The 15,159-nt window shown below is 43.4% G+C and overlaps 1 protein-coding gene across 1 annotated transcript; it reads right to left on the bottom strand.

Moving 5' to 3' along the window:
* On the bottom strand, positions 1 to 13,106 carry ESS2 (ess-2 splicing factor homolog). The gene is made up of 10 exons (XM_035099148.2): positions 12,826 to 13,106; positions 10,431 to 10,599; positions 9,285 to 9,380; positions 8,650 to 8,819; positions 8,076 to 8,196; positions 7,492 to 7,625; positions 5,883 to 5,985; positions 5,210 to 5,319; positions 3,818 to 3,933; positions 1 to 3,338 (listed from the first exon to the last, which is right to left on the bottom strand). The coding sequence occupies exons 1-10, from the start codon at positions 12,973 to 12,975 to the stop codon at positions 3,053 to 3,055; spliced, it is 1,455 nt and encodes a 484-aa protein (XP_034955039.2). The 5' UTR covers positions 12,976 to 13,106; the 3' UTR covers positions 1 to 3,052.
* Between the last annotated feature and the right edge of the window lie 2,053 nt (positions 13,107 to 15,159).

Genomic DNA, 15,159 nt, shown 5'->3' with positions numbered 1-15,159 from the left:
ACGTCCCTGAATCCATTTTCACAGGTAAACTCTGGGAATGGTGAACACAGTAGTCTCCTAACAACTCTCAGCACCCTTAACAAACTACCGGTCCCATAATCCTTTTGGGGAAAACTATTTAAAGTGGTATCATAGTGCTTAAAAGTTAAAGCGTGAATAAAGCCATAGTAATATCTGCAACTGGACAGTGAAACAGTGAAGTTTGCTTATTATTTTGCCGGGGTTTTCCAAGCACAGAGACAACTTTTTTTTCTTTTTTTAAAAAATTCTGACATCCAGTAATAGTTGAGGAAGTTGATTTTGCAATGCCTTGCTTACTGAGACTTACTTCCTCCACCACTGGCCTACGTGAAGAAATATGTGTGAATAAATTGTACAGCGGAAATGCAAGAACAGTGTGCATTTGACTCAAGGAGTCCCAACCGACTCACATACAGTGGTGCCTCGCTTAACGAACGCCCTGTAAGACGAAATTTTCACTTAAAGAAAGGATTTTTCTAGCGGAGGTTGCTTCGCTAGACGAATTCGTTTTACAAAAAATTCGTCTAGCGAATCGCGGTTTCCCATAGGAATGCATTGAAATTCAATTAATGCGTTCCTATGGGGGGGGGAATCGAAAAAATTCAATGCATTCCTATGGGATTCACTAGATGAATTTTTCGTTATAAGAATAGACCCGTGGAACGAATTAAATTCGTCTAGCGAGGCACCACTGTATTTGTTTATGTTTCCTGCAACGATTTTTCATAGGCATTCCTCCAGTGAGAATAATCCTATCAGCAAAGGATGGAGAAGCTGTGGTCCTCTAAATACTAACGGACCCCAACAACCAGCAAGTCCAATGATCAGGGATGATGAGAGCTGGAGTCCAAGAACATACAGAGGGCCACAGCTTCCCCCATCCATGCCATAGGTTGCTTCGTTTTAAAAAATGGGCTCCTGGTGCCCCCCCCCAAATATTTGTCTTTTGCTAAGATGGTATTAAGAATCATCCTGGAAATGTTATATATTCTCAAGTCTCCCCTCTTCAGGTGCTGATTACCAAAACAAAGTCAGTAAGTGACAGATCAGAGATACCTTGACCTTGCTATTATGATTTAATGTACAATACACTAACTAATATTTGCGTGGCTTTATTTTACAAGAGTAAAAACCTGCTCACACAACTAGGGGGAAAATGAGATTTGAATGTTGCTGTGCTGTGCTGATAACCCTTGCGCTATGGAGTCATGGCAACTTTCATTAAACCTCTGGATAAATTGCAGCATTTAGGACTTTTGAGTTTAGGAAAAGAGGCAAGTTAAGAGGTGACATGACAGAAGTTTATAAAACGATGCACGGCATGGAAAAAATGGATAGAGAAGAGTTTTACTCCCTCTCTCATAGCACTAGAACTCATAAGACAAAGAAACTCAACAGTTAGAAAATTCACAACACATAAAAGAAAGTTTTGCACGCAGTGCATAGTTAAACTATGGAACTCACTCCCACAAGAGAAAGTGATGGAAGTGATGGCCACCGACAAATGACTTTAGAATGGTAGACAAATTCATTGAGGGCTGTCAAGGGCTAATAGACATGATGGCTATGCTCTTCCTCCACAGGTGGAAGCAGAAATGCTTTAGAATTCCAGTTACTAAAAACCCAGAGTGCTCTTGTGCTGTGTCCTGTTTGTAGGCTTCCCAAAGGCATCTGGGTGGCCACTGTGAGAACAGGATGCTGGCTAGACAGACCACTGGCCTGATCCAGCTGGCCCTTATGTTCTTCTGATATAGACAAGTGGTGCAGTGAATTCCAAGCGCCACCCATCTCTGCACACCTGAAATCATTAACACACAATTGACTTATTGGTTCCGAGAGAGACTAACTAAATGGCTTTCTAAGACCAGAACTCCATTGCCTGGAAAGCCTTCCCTGTAGTAGAGGGATGGCCAACCTGGGGCCTTCCAGATGTTGTTAAGACTCCATCAGCCCCAGCCAGCATATCCAATGGTCAAAGATGCTGGGGGCTGGAGTCGAATGACATTTGAAGGCTACAAGCAATAGCCGGACTCTGGAATACTTTGCCAATCCCAAAATTAATCAGGCTCCCACTTTGCGAGCCTTTCACTAGAACTGAAAGCACATTTCCCTGAAGATTCAATGTATTAACAGTGCCTAATACTGCACCCAGTTTTAACTTGCAATATGTTTTACCTCTGCTGCCGTTGGCTTTTTTTATTTATGTTTCCTGTTCTTATTACTTTTACACATAGTTCTTCAGTTGTACATGTACTTTTTATTGATTATATACTATATGCTTTACCAAGTGTGTTGTATGCTGCTCTGGATACTGTTGGTAGAAGAGCAGAATATACAAAAATAAATTACTATTTTTTTAAAAATAAAGCCAGCCTTTTCCAGCTTTGGGGGATATCACACTTACACATCCCCTAACCAAAGTCAGGCTTCCTGTAGGCATCTGAGAGCAAAAGCTCTGGCCCTCCCAAGCAGAAAATGCCACATGTCACTGAGAAGCAGCCTGAAAGTCATTCCCTGGATGAATAATGTAAAGCTGGAAAGTGGCTCTCATATATTCATCAGAATTTCTCCAGCAGTGATGTTGAGAGCCGCAGGCATACCCGCTAGTTCAGATTTGTGTTGAGTCTTTATCCAAAGGCTTTCTGTGTTCAATAAATAAAAATATACGCCTGTACAGACAGAACCAGGGGCACCTAAACACAACCAACAAGGTCCCCTTTGTAGAGCCGCCCAAAATGCTTTAGAAAGGTTCGCGTCACATACAGTACAGTCTTTCTTTCCTTGGCTCCTGGGCTCATGTAGCACAGAAGGTGACAAAGCTCAAACCTGATGCCTGGCCAAAAAAGGCTTCCTTCTACATTTGCTACTCCTTGCAGCCGACAAAAGTGCAGCAGCAACACAGGATTGGAGGGCAGAAGCAATCCCGAAAATCTGGGCAGCCCTTCTTGTTGCTATTGCGTCTATTTTGTCAGCTATATCCACATACTCTGCTATGCAGGGCCCTGCAGAGGAGAAAGAGAGGTGCCGTTCCTCAGAAAAAGTCCGAGGCTTTGCGCCTTTTAGGTAGCTGCAGCAGATTGTCCGTGATAGAGGTGGGGTCCTGAGTCCCTGGAGTTTGAGACTTTGTCCTGGAAGTTGGGGTGACTGTGGGTGTCTGCGGCCCACCAGCCGGGGTCTTGTAGCCAGGTGTGCTCAGGTGTGCAGGGGATGGGGTGTAGCTGGCTCGGAGGGCCTTGTCTGTGAATTTGCTGGCAGTCCTGTTGACTAAGCGTTGCATGGCTGGTGACATCGCTGGGTTTAGTCCTTTGGGAGTAAGACTAGAAGGAGAAGAAACACATGGGTTTTTAAAAGGAAAATAATAGTAATGTTAGATAAGAGACGACGTGCATTGGTTGGTTGTGACCAGGTAAGGCTCTATCTGCAATATCCATGTAAAAGCATCATGGCACCGCTTTAAACAGTCATGGCTTCCTCCAGAGGCTGCTGAGAGTTGTTAGGAGACCCCCTATTCCCCTCACAGAGCTACAATTCACACAGTACCCAGAAAAGAGGATTGTTTACTTCCCAGACATAGCCTGGCTACCAAAAAGGTACCTGAAGAACAGATGAAGCAGAGCATTCAATATCTACCACTAAGCTAAGACATCGAATTTCTTTGCTTCTAAAAATCAACAGCCAAAATTTAGGCGCTCTAAAAATGCCAAGTCTTCCTGTTCTCCCCACAGTTTGTTTTTCCTCTTGCATGCTACAGTTAGATTTTTGGAAAAGAGGCCCCCTGATTTTAGCAAAGTCTCACCTGGCGAGGTTCTCCGTGACTCTTCTTAAAGCTTCCTGCTTTTTTGCTCGGTTCTTAGCAGCTGCCTCGTTGGCCATCTTAAGCCCTAGCCTCTCTCTGCGACCAGGCTCCAGGATCTGGGAAAAGACCAGGGGTTACCGGTGCCACACAAGAAACTCATCTTTCCAGCCATAGGTTCATTGCTCACTTGTGCTTTTTTGCTATGAAAGCGATGTAGCCAGAGGTGGGGAACCTGTGGATATTATTGGATTCCACCTCCCATCCCTGCATCGAACATTTCCAGGGCAAACACAGAAGCTCTACACCTTGTGCTCCAAACTCTTCAACAGCGCTACTCAAACTAGGGCTGGAGGAGACTTTAGAGCATAGGGCTGGGGTAGGGGAACCTATGGCTCTCTAGATGTTGCCTGACTACAACTCCCATCCTCCTCAACTACTGAGTTTTGCTGTTTAGGACTTATGGGAGTTGGAGTCCACCATCCAGAGGGCATCATGTGAGCTACCCCTGGGCTAGAGTAATGGTTTGGTTCAGAGAGATCAGCGTTATAATTGCAGGTATGAGACAAAGTTGTGAGGTTGGTCACAATCTCTCAGCCTGACCTACCTCCCAGGCAACTGGGCAGGTACGTGGTGGTGAGAGAACTTAATATGTCGCCCTGAAGCAGAAACAGAAAGCTGCACACACAACCCTTCTCACTTAACTGCAAAAATACCCAGCTGACTCCCAAGAGTGTAAAACTGAAACACCCTCTATCTGAGCCACCTTCTTAGAGTTGCTTCGCTTTCGCAAGAAGTATACTGGTGGGTTTTTTTGGGGGGGGGTTACAGAAAAGACACATCAAGTGCAAAGACGAGACACTAATCTCTAAACTTGCATGTGCTCGATAGCTTTAATAATAACTGCCGCCCATCAATGCTTTCCCACTGCATGCAATTTTGACTGCTAGGAGACACACATTTCTTCTTCACCTTTTTACCCATTTATCACAGCAAATGCAGATGTACTGCAAAGGCAGCAGAAGAGCTCTAAAGCCTTTGGGCCCAGGTGACTCTGCAGGGGGTGATGAGATTGAAATAGGGAAAAGAAACACCAGGCACCAAGATTCCCTTACCTACACCATAGGAAGTGGGCAGCAGGAGAAGACCCACAAGTTAATTCCCCACTGGCTTTGTCACTTTGTTCCCGCTGGCTACTGGTGCACTTAGGTTGCGCACACAGAGCAAGTCAGCTCTGGGCTTTAGTATGCCCAAGACTAGAACAGATGTTTCTGACTCCCCCACCCCCACCCCAGTCGAAAGCCACAACCTCATTTGTGCAGCCAGGCTCCACCCAGTTTGTACACCAGACAATGTTCTAAGAATCTCGATTTCCTGCGTTGGCCCTTTAAATACCTTGAAGGCTGGTCCAGGGGTCCTGTCTACATACGGTGTGTCTGAGCCTTCTAACCTCAAAGGGGTGCTTTCAATCTCACCCCACGTCATAAGAGGGGAGTCGTTCACACCTATGAATAGAGTTTCACAAGTTAAGTCTAATGAGATAGACTGATGGCAGGCTCTTTGCTTGAATATTGCCAGTTATAGCTTGAACTGTGGTTGTGGTGGCCTTCAATGAAATCCACAAGACCTACCTTTTGCAAGGAGGGGGGGGGATTGTGATTCCTCAATCGCTATGCAGCCTGACCCTAGTTAAGCAGGTCAGTAATAAAGAGTTAAAGGGACAGGCACCCTCTCCTCTCCATACCTCAGCTGACTGCCCACAAACACTCTCTCCACTATGTGTTCAGTATTACTAGCCAATGCCAGGAATCACAATGTAATTATTCACTCCATGAGCCACCCCCTTACTTCAGCCTGTTAGAAAGCTATGCTTTCTTCCCCATAACCCTGCAGAATTAGCTCCTGTGGCTGAAACTGCCCTTTCCCAATGAACAAGGTTTTGTGGACTCAGGGGGCTAAGCATTCAGTCACATTTGCTAATAAAGTATCAGTTTTGCCTTGTCTAACTGCAAGCTAATTTATTTTTCTACAACACAATTCTCGGAATTCCCCACCCGCCTCTTCTTACCGGGAGCTGGGGAGGGCGTGGGCACAAATCCATATCCATTGACCTTTGGAGATTCCTGGGGTATGAGCTCCTTCCCATCAGGACCGACTTTACCCTGCTTGTACTAGATTTTGCAAAGGAAAAAAAAAGAAAAGTTTGGTAACAATGGCTTACAGAGATTCAAAAAGCTTGCTTAACACTTAATAATCTTTTTTAAAAATTATTTTAAATACTGTATTTATACTACTTAATCCTGAACCATCTAGTACAGGCATAGGCAACCTTGGCTCTCCAGATGTTTTGGAACTACAACTTCCATGATCCCTAGCTAACAGGGCCAGTGGTCAGGGATCATGGGAGTTGTAGTTCCAAAACATCTGATCTAGTACATAGGCTCTCACTCTTTAACTCCTCTAAGGCAGATCATGCATCAGGCTCCTCTCCCCACCTTCAGTAAAAATCTGCTTTTTTTGTCTTTAACTGATACTTGATCATTTGATTATTTTATACTCTTTGGCCATATACTTCACTGGTCATATTTGCACCTGATGCTAAACCAAGATTTAGCATGCTGCACATAAGCAAGGAAGATCCACAACAATCCTTCGGATCACACACTCCCCCTCTCGATGGCTGGCAGAGGGACTTCAAAAGCTTTTACTCATAGGTTTTACTTAAGCCTAGCTTTTTCTGTCATCCAGACAAGGAATTGTGGTTTAATGTTTCTGAGCCAGATTTGAGGTTCCTGCATTCATTTACAAGGCCCTTCAGCAACTTAGTCCAGGATATGTTAAGAACAGACTGATCCTTTTTATCCCTGCCTAATCACTAAAATCCTTGGGGGAGTCTCAGCTGGAGGTCCCCTGTGGTTGAACTGCTCGGCTCATAAGCCTTGCAACTCCCTCCAAACTGAATTAGACAGGTGTCCTCCTTGCTGAACTTAAGATGCACGACAGAGGCTTTCTTATTCAAGCAGGCATTAAAAGGTAGTGTTTGTGCTTCTGGTTGGTTTTACGATTTTTATTGATTTACTCTCTGCATGGTTAATTTTTATGTACATCGCTGACAAAGGCCAACAACTGAGCAGTATAGAAATGCATTAAATACAATAGTTGAAGGTAATCAAGCCACCTTCAGCACCCACATCTGACGTTGGCTTGTTTTGCAACTGATCATGATCCCCTGTCTGGGTGATATGACAAGCCATGATTAACAGGGGAGGAGTAAAAGGTTCCAAAGTCATCCTCACAGCTGAACAAGGAGCAAAGGTGTTTGCATCCATGACTTGCTGTGGTTCTCTCCTGTTCATTCACCATGGTTTTGTGCAAAATGCAAATTCAACCACTGACAGTCAATATAAACAGAGGAGTGCAAAGTCTTCTGCAAGAGGCTCTCTCCACTGGAACTCACCAGCCTTCTCTTTCCTATTTAAAATTGCATTTAATCAATTGAAGGACTTTAAAGATGCACTGCTTAAAGCTAGTAAGGATAGAATTATCTCTCAGCTGCATGTATGGGGGGTGGGGTGGAATATATAATTTTATATGTATCCATCTGTAAGTAGAGGAAATGTGGAAATACACCAATTTCAAATAAAGAAGATGTGGGAAAGTTAAATCAGCTCTCCAACCTGAGCGTTGAGGGCTGCTGCCTGTTGGAGCTGGGATTTGCTCAAGGCTTGGCTGAACGGATCCTTCAGGAAACGGGTGTTTCTGTGGACAACTTCCCGTGGCTTTTTAAACATATTCTCCTCTTCGGGAACACCTGGAAACGGAAGAACATTAGCATCAGACTGGAGGCCTGATATCAAAGCTGTAAACAAAAGTCTTGCCATTTGCAATTTTTAAAAGAAAAATGTACTCCCGTAAGTTAAGAATGAAAACTCAAATAGAATAACAGAGAATGAGTTTTCTCACAATTACACTTTCATGCTCAACTCTCAATGGTGTAGGGAATGAATCAGTATACCCCCCCCCCCTCACCCCATAATATTAGAACTCAGAAGGAGCACCTCAAAGGCAGCAATGACCAATTAGGCCCAACAAAATTATTAATTCTGAAAAGGTACTGAAAGATGAGAAAACACGCAGGGAAGAAGCTGCAGCGAATCCTGTCCAGCGTGTGTGTGTGTGGCGCACATACAAACACATACAGCTATTGGTCCATTTGGCTGTCTCCATTTGCTGGAGACTCTTGCGACATCACTGATCTCACCTGGTGGGTAATACATGAGGGAATTCTTAGCCTTGTACTCCCATGTCTCCACCCCAGCTTTCCCATTCGCCAGGGCCTGCTGCTCTTCTGCTGACGGAAGTGCCAGCTGCTCCTGGTGCCGCTGAAACAGATTTGACAAAGATCTTCAGTGATGGGCACAAATGGTAGTACATAAGAGTGAAAAGGTGCAAATTAAGTGGGCCTGCAATTTACTTGGGGAGTATATAATTACTGTAGTATCTTACTTTTCAGTGTGGAGAATGCATGCCTTACTTTATTAATTTGTGTATCGCTTGGGGGTTGAAACAGGGCTCAACGCCATTTTTCCCCACTAGAAATCAAGACTGTCTGTATGGCACATACCGGTTCATCTACAGGCCCCAACCACTTGACCATGACCAGATTGCTTGGCTAGAGTGAGTTTGCTGCATATGCTTCAGGACCATAGGTGATAATTTCAGAAGAGAACGCAATATAAAGGTCTTAAGGGAGGGCTGTGTTGGTAGTCCTCTTTTACCAGTCTCCTATATGGAGCTATTTAAATAATGGAGATACACAAAGCTCTTTCCTGCACCTGGGCAAATTCCTCTTCTGCATCGTAGAGCCATGAATGCCTGGCTCTCTCCTTCTCTTCTGCCACGTCCATGATCTGCTCAAAGGAAGCATTATCCTCGCTGGTGTGTTTCGCCAAGAAGCTGTCCAGGCTGGGCAGAGCATCTTTGCTCTCTTCTTCCTCCGTTTCACCTGTAGGAAAGGGAGGGAAAGCAAACACAGATAAGACTTTGAAGTCCTGCCTCAGTCCTTCAAAGGATGGATTTCCCCATGCCTTTAAGCAAGGCACCAATGAGGATACCAGAAGCTACGACACAATACAACTAGAGATGGCAGGGATTGAACCTGAGATCTTTTTGCATGTAAACCAGGTGCAGTTATTCACCAAACTGCAGCCCCACCCAATTTTTAATACTAGGGATGCCTGAAGGAATTGTTTCGCATCCTTCTCAGCCCTGAAACCAAACAACAACATATAGAACAGGCATCCCCAAACTGCGGCCGTCCATATGCTTTGGCCTACAACTCCCATGACCCCTAGCTAACTGGACCAGTGGTCAGGGATGATGGGAATTGTAGTTCAAAACATCTGGAGGGCCGAAGTTTGGGGATGTCTGATATAGAACAACCCAAACAAGCAAAATGAGAATTTCTTACCTTCGTCTGTAGTTTTGACTGGGAGCTTGGGCTTATTCAATGTGGAGGGGTCACCGGGATGAACCTCGGGTGTTTCAAACGTGGCTGGAGTAACATCTGTTCAAAAGCGTTTTTGGAAAAGCAATGATTTAGGAATGTATTGTTCCGAGAGCCAGCATAGACAAGGCTCCGGTTCAAATAACCACTGAGCCACAAGGTACAGAGTGTGTACTTGATTAACACAACCCCCATCCACCTAATTACCTAACAGGATAAAAGAGGGATATCATATATCACGTGTAGGGAACCTTTGGCCCACCAGAATTTTTTAAAATAAACTTTATTAAACAAGAAGATATATTAAAATACACATAAAACAAATATACAGTACAAACATTTTATAAGAAAAAAGAACTTAATTACAGTACATATAGAATTAAAAATAGTAAAAGAAACTTCCGACTAACCCCACTGTACTAATTGCATTCAAAAATTTTTACAGTTTCTTATTAATATTTTTCTATATCTTAGTTTAAACTTTTTCTAACACTTCCTTATATCACAAGACTCATTCGATATCTGCCAGGAAACATTTATTATTATTGTACCCTTTGATATATTCCTTAATTATTATCCATTCCTTATTAACATCTTGTGTTGCGCTTCCTCTCACTGTCCCAGTTTTCCTTGCCAACTGTAAATACTCTATTAATTTGGCTTGCCATTCAGTCTTTGAAGGGATGGTATTGCTTTTCCAATTTCCTTGCTGCAGTTGTTGAATACATGAATAATGGTCTAATTTTATTCTTGGTTTCTGATGTCATGATTCCTAATAAAAATGCCTTAGGTCTTTTAGTGGCCCACCAGATGTTGCTAAACTACAAATCCCATCACTCCTGGCCACACTTGCTGATGGGAGCTGCAGATCAGCAACACTTGTAGGGCCAAAGGTTCCATAAATGCTGCCTCTAGCTCTTTCAAACCAAAAAACCCCAAATAGTATTCTGGCCCCGCCAGCAGCATTATATATAGGTTTCGGTGATGCGTATAAAATTGCTCTACTGGGTATTCTTTGCAAATCATAAAAACACCCCCAAAATGACAAAGGAATATGTCCAAAACTCTATGATAAACACCAATAATCCAAGGGTCCAAATAAATTCTTACATGGTGCAGGGGTGTCTTTGGAAGTTCTCCCCAAGGAAGAGCCAAATTTGATGGCTATCTGTCTCATTTTCTCCAAATCACCACTTTCTTCAGCATCTAGATAGTCCTTCTGAGCACGCAATTTCTCAACGTCAGGGAAAAAATCCCTTTGGATGATTTTCTCCAGACTCTGTTAAAACACCAAATTAACAATGTTTCAGGGTAGGAGGAAAATAAAAAAAATTAAAGGAACACATAATATAATTTTGTGGTCTGCATGGCGGAATCCTCAGAAATTTAGCTTAAGTAAAGCGGCTTGCTGGCCCAGGCCTGTCAAACCTTCAACGCATGTGCCGTGACACCTTAGCAATGTATTCCATCTTACAAGATACCCGAGAAACCACCGTGAAACCTGCAGGTATAGGGCGGCATATAAATTCAATAGATAAATAAAATACATGATAAATAAATAAATGCCTTGTTTTGCACCCCAAGAAAACAAAGGTTTTGATCCAAAACTCAGCTGGCCTAAATTAATGTAACAGCCGTCACCAGTAGAGATAGAAAACAGCCATCATGATGAGCACACTTATGACCTTATAAGGTCTGTCTATTGGCAGCACCCACATTTACTTATTTATCTTCTAAAGAAATATGTGCAGGATATTGCTTCTAAAGCAAGCCAAGACCTGAAGGTCCAAGTGCAACATCTGTCGATCGCTCTGCAATGCTGCCTTCCTTATCGCCCTCTAGTGCAGTGGTCCTCAATCCCCGGGCCACGGACCGGTCCCGGTCCGTGGATCAATTGGTACCGGGCCGCCCAAGGAACATTTAAATACAATTAAATTAAAATGATTAAATCAAAACAATCTAAATTCAGCGGGCCGCGGTAAAATTATCAAACGTCGACTGGTCCGCGGCGATAAAAAGGTTGGGGAGCACTGCTCTAGTGTATGTATTTATTTTATTTATTTTCAATACATTAAACATCCCGCCAAGGACCTGCCCAACCCACCCTTGCCCAAACTGCTTCCCCACGCCATTGTGTTGTTGCGAAAACAAAAAACCCACAGGGATCTTCAGTTAACGGGTGGGATATAAATACAGTAAGCATAATAACAACAACCCTGTGATGTAGGTTGGCAGGAGGGGAATATAAGGCACACACACAGAGAGAGAGTAGGCCTGCAACTTACACAGGGGTTATGTTCAGGGCATCTCTCCAATGGTCAAAACCGCATACAGTCAAAACACATGGAGTGGCAATAGCGGGTGGGACTGCGAGTCTCCCCGTCCAGCCCCCTTTCTAATTTTCCTGCCAAGCATGTAGAGCTGGATGCGTCACAAGTTCAACGTCCACAAGTTGTGGGCTTACTGGGACTGCCTTCCAGTGAATTGCATGCCCGAGGAGGGATTCAAATCCAGGTCTCTCTGGCCTAGTTCTACTCATAACCACTGTTTTTTGTTATGGTTTTCCCCCCAGAGTCAACAAATTTTATTTATTTATTTTGTCATCATTGTTTATTATTATTTTTTAGTTTTATTTGTACTTTGAGTTTATACATTTCACCAACTTCACAATCATTTTAACATTGCCTTAAATTTATTTTTAATATCTCCTGCATATCCATATTAACTTAATTTGCTCATTTATTCATCGACTTTAAATATATACTCTTATGAAACTGCAGGTTATTACAATAATCCTGCCAATGTTCCTATCTGTTTACAATTTGTCTGTTAATATTCAACAAACCATTTCCATTCTTTTATAAAAAGTTTGTTATTGTTACCACCAGCAGCAGCAGGCCCAAGCAACTTACACTGAGCAAATATCTTCATAAACAAACTAGACAATAAATAATAATAATAATAATATATTATTACAGGTAGGTAGCCGTGTTGGTCTGGGTCGAAGTAAAATAAAAAAATTCCTTCAGTAGCACCTTAAAGACCAACTAAGTTTTTATTTTGGTATGAGCTTTCGTGTGCATGCACACTTCTTCAGATACCTGGTATCCGAAGAAGTGTGTATCTGAAGAAGGTATCTGAAGAAGTGTGCATGCACACGAAAGCTCATGCCAAAATAAAAACTTAGTTGGTCTTTAAGGTGCTACTGAAGGATTTTTTTAAATATATTATTATTTATTGAATTTATATGTACTGCCCTACACCCAGGGGTCTCAGGGCAGTTCACAGAATAAAATCAAGATATAAAACCACAAAATACATAATAAAAATATAAACAACCCAATAGCTCACCCTACAAAAAAAGTTTTTTTAATAAATAAACAACAATACCCCGCACACCACCACATTGTCTCTCCAAACACCCAAGATGAGGAAAGGCCCCGACGCCCCCCCGCTCCCCCCACCCCGCCAGGCCCCCCACCCCGCTCCCATTCCCCTCGCTCGCCTGGATGTAGCTCTCCTCGTCCAGGACCCTCTTGCTGCTCTTGGGGGCCTCCTGGGCCGCCTCCTTCACCACAGCCAAGGCGCCCGCCTCGGCCGGGACCGGCACCAGCGCTCTGGCCGAGGCGGCGGCGGCAGGGCCCGGCTCGCCCATCTCTCCTGGCAGGCCCAGAAAATCCCAGCAACGGCACCTCGGTCGCCCTTAGCAACGCGCCCGGGGGGTCCTCCGGCAGTACGTACAGGCCCGAACGGGGGGACGCACCTCCGCTTCCGGCAACAGCGACACCGACGCCCGGAAGTGGAGCGGCTAGATCCCACCCATTTTTTCCTCCTCCCCCCCCCCACGGGAAAGGGCGTGAGGAACCGCAAAGGCCTTCGGGCTTTGTAGTCTCTGTGAGGGGGAAATGGCCTAGTCAGGAAACCACGCCTCGCTCCATCCGTCACCGAAGAGGTGTTACCAAACAGCTGCAGCTTCCGGGTCTGTTTGGAAGCCAAGGTGTGGCCCGGTTTTGTTCAGCTGGTCTACATTGCAGGGTTGGCGTAGTATCTCTTCCATTGGCGCCACTTGGGGTCCAATTGGGATCGAATGTGGCCCTCCAAGTCTCTCTATCCAACTCTCTATCTCCCCAAACCACACCCCTCAGCCTGATTGATTGATTGATTCTATTTCTCTGCTGCTTTTTATTCCAATAAATCCCAAATCGGGATTTGCACCAATAACTAATAATAATAGTTTCATAATAACTGCCCCTCATTTATATAAATGCCTGCCATTATTACGGTATTACAAGGGTGAAGATATCTCCAAAGTTGGGAGCTGTACTTCTTTGGTTTTAATGACATAATGATGATGAGGATGATGATGATGATGATAATAATAATAATAATAATAATAATTTATACCCCGCCCATCTGGCTGGGTTTCCCCAGCCACCCTGGGCGGCTTCCAACAAGACATTAAAATACAATTACTTTGATTATGTAACACAACTGCAGAATGACAATAAAAATGTCGCTATTAATTAATGCAATATTATTATTATTTTGGCGTTGTACATTGTCACCACTCCCCCCCCCCCCGTGAAGCAAAAGAGAAATATTTAATAATAAATAAATATCCCAAATAATGGAATTACTGAATGGTATAGTTTTTGTAAAAGATGCAGGGATTTATGGTATGTAAAATGCACCATGGAAAAGTCATTGATATCTTAAGGATGTAAAATGAGTGTTTTAAATTGTAAAACAGAAAACTTGACAAATAGCAAAAACTTGACAAATGGCAAAAATGTATAAAAACCGGGTCAAACATATGTTGGAAATGTAAAAGAAAAAGAAGGAACTTTATACCATATGTGGTGGGAATGTAGAGAAGTAAAAAAAAAAGGGGGGGGAGATGATATATAATGAATTGAAAAAGATGTTCAAAATGACATTTGTAAAAAAAACACCAGAAGCAGTTTTGTTAGGGATTCTAGGACAAGGCCTGCCAATGAAAATGTTGTTGTTTAGTTGTGTCCGACTCTTCGTGACCCCATGGACCATAGCACGCCAGGCACTCCTGTCTTGCACTGCCTCCCGCAGTTTGGTCAGACTCATGTTCATAGCTTCGAGAACACTGTCCAACCATCTCATCCTCTGTCATCCCCTTCTCCTTGTGCCCTCAATCTTTCCCAACATCAGGGTCTTTTCCAGGGAGTCTTCTCTTCTCATGAGGTGGCCAAAGTATTGGAGCCTCAGCTTCACGATCTGTCCTTCCAGTGAGCGCCAATGAAGGACATGAGCGCCAATGAAGGACATCCCTTCATGGATCAATGCCTTGTCGTGGCGGAGGGGCTTGAATAACTCAGAGAAGCTATGAGCTATGCCATGCAGGGCCACCAAGATGGACAGATCATAGTGGAGAGTTTTGACTAAACGTGATCCACCTGGAGAAGGAACTGGAAAGCCACTCCAGTATCCCTGCCAAGAAAACTCCATGGACAAAGACAACAGGCCAATGAAAATAAAGAACTTATTTACCGGTATGTATGCTACAACAGCGGCAAGACTATTGTTAGCACAAAGATGGAAGAATGAGGAAATCCCAACGAAAGAACAATGGCAAGAAAAACTGATGAGCTATGCAGTTGGCAAAGATGACATATAAACTACATGAGGAGGACAACCGTGACTTCAAAGAAGAATGGGAACTTTTTACAAATTACTTGAAAAGACAACAAAAGGATTCGGACTCCTTGGCAGGTTTTGAATAAACATCCACAATTTATTAGTAGAACATATGATAGATAAGGTAATGATAGGTACAATTTTATAATATGCAGAAAACAATATGTAC

Source organism: Zootoca vivipara, chromosome 17 (assembly GCF_963506605.1).
Source record: "Zootoca vivipara chromosome 17, rZooViv1.1, whole genome shotgun sequence".
Classification (NCBI taxonomy): domain Eukaryota; kingdom Metazoa; phylum Chordata; class Lepidosauria; order Squamata; family Lacertidae; genus Zootoca; species Zootoca vivipara.
The sequence above is the reverse complement of the archived record's forward strand: the minus strand, read 5'-3'. Positions and strand labels throughout refer to the sequence as shown.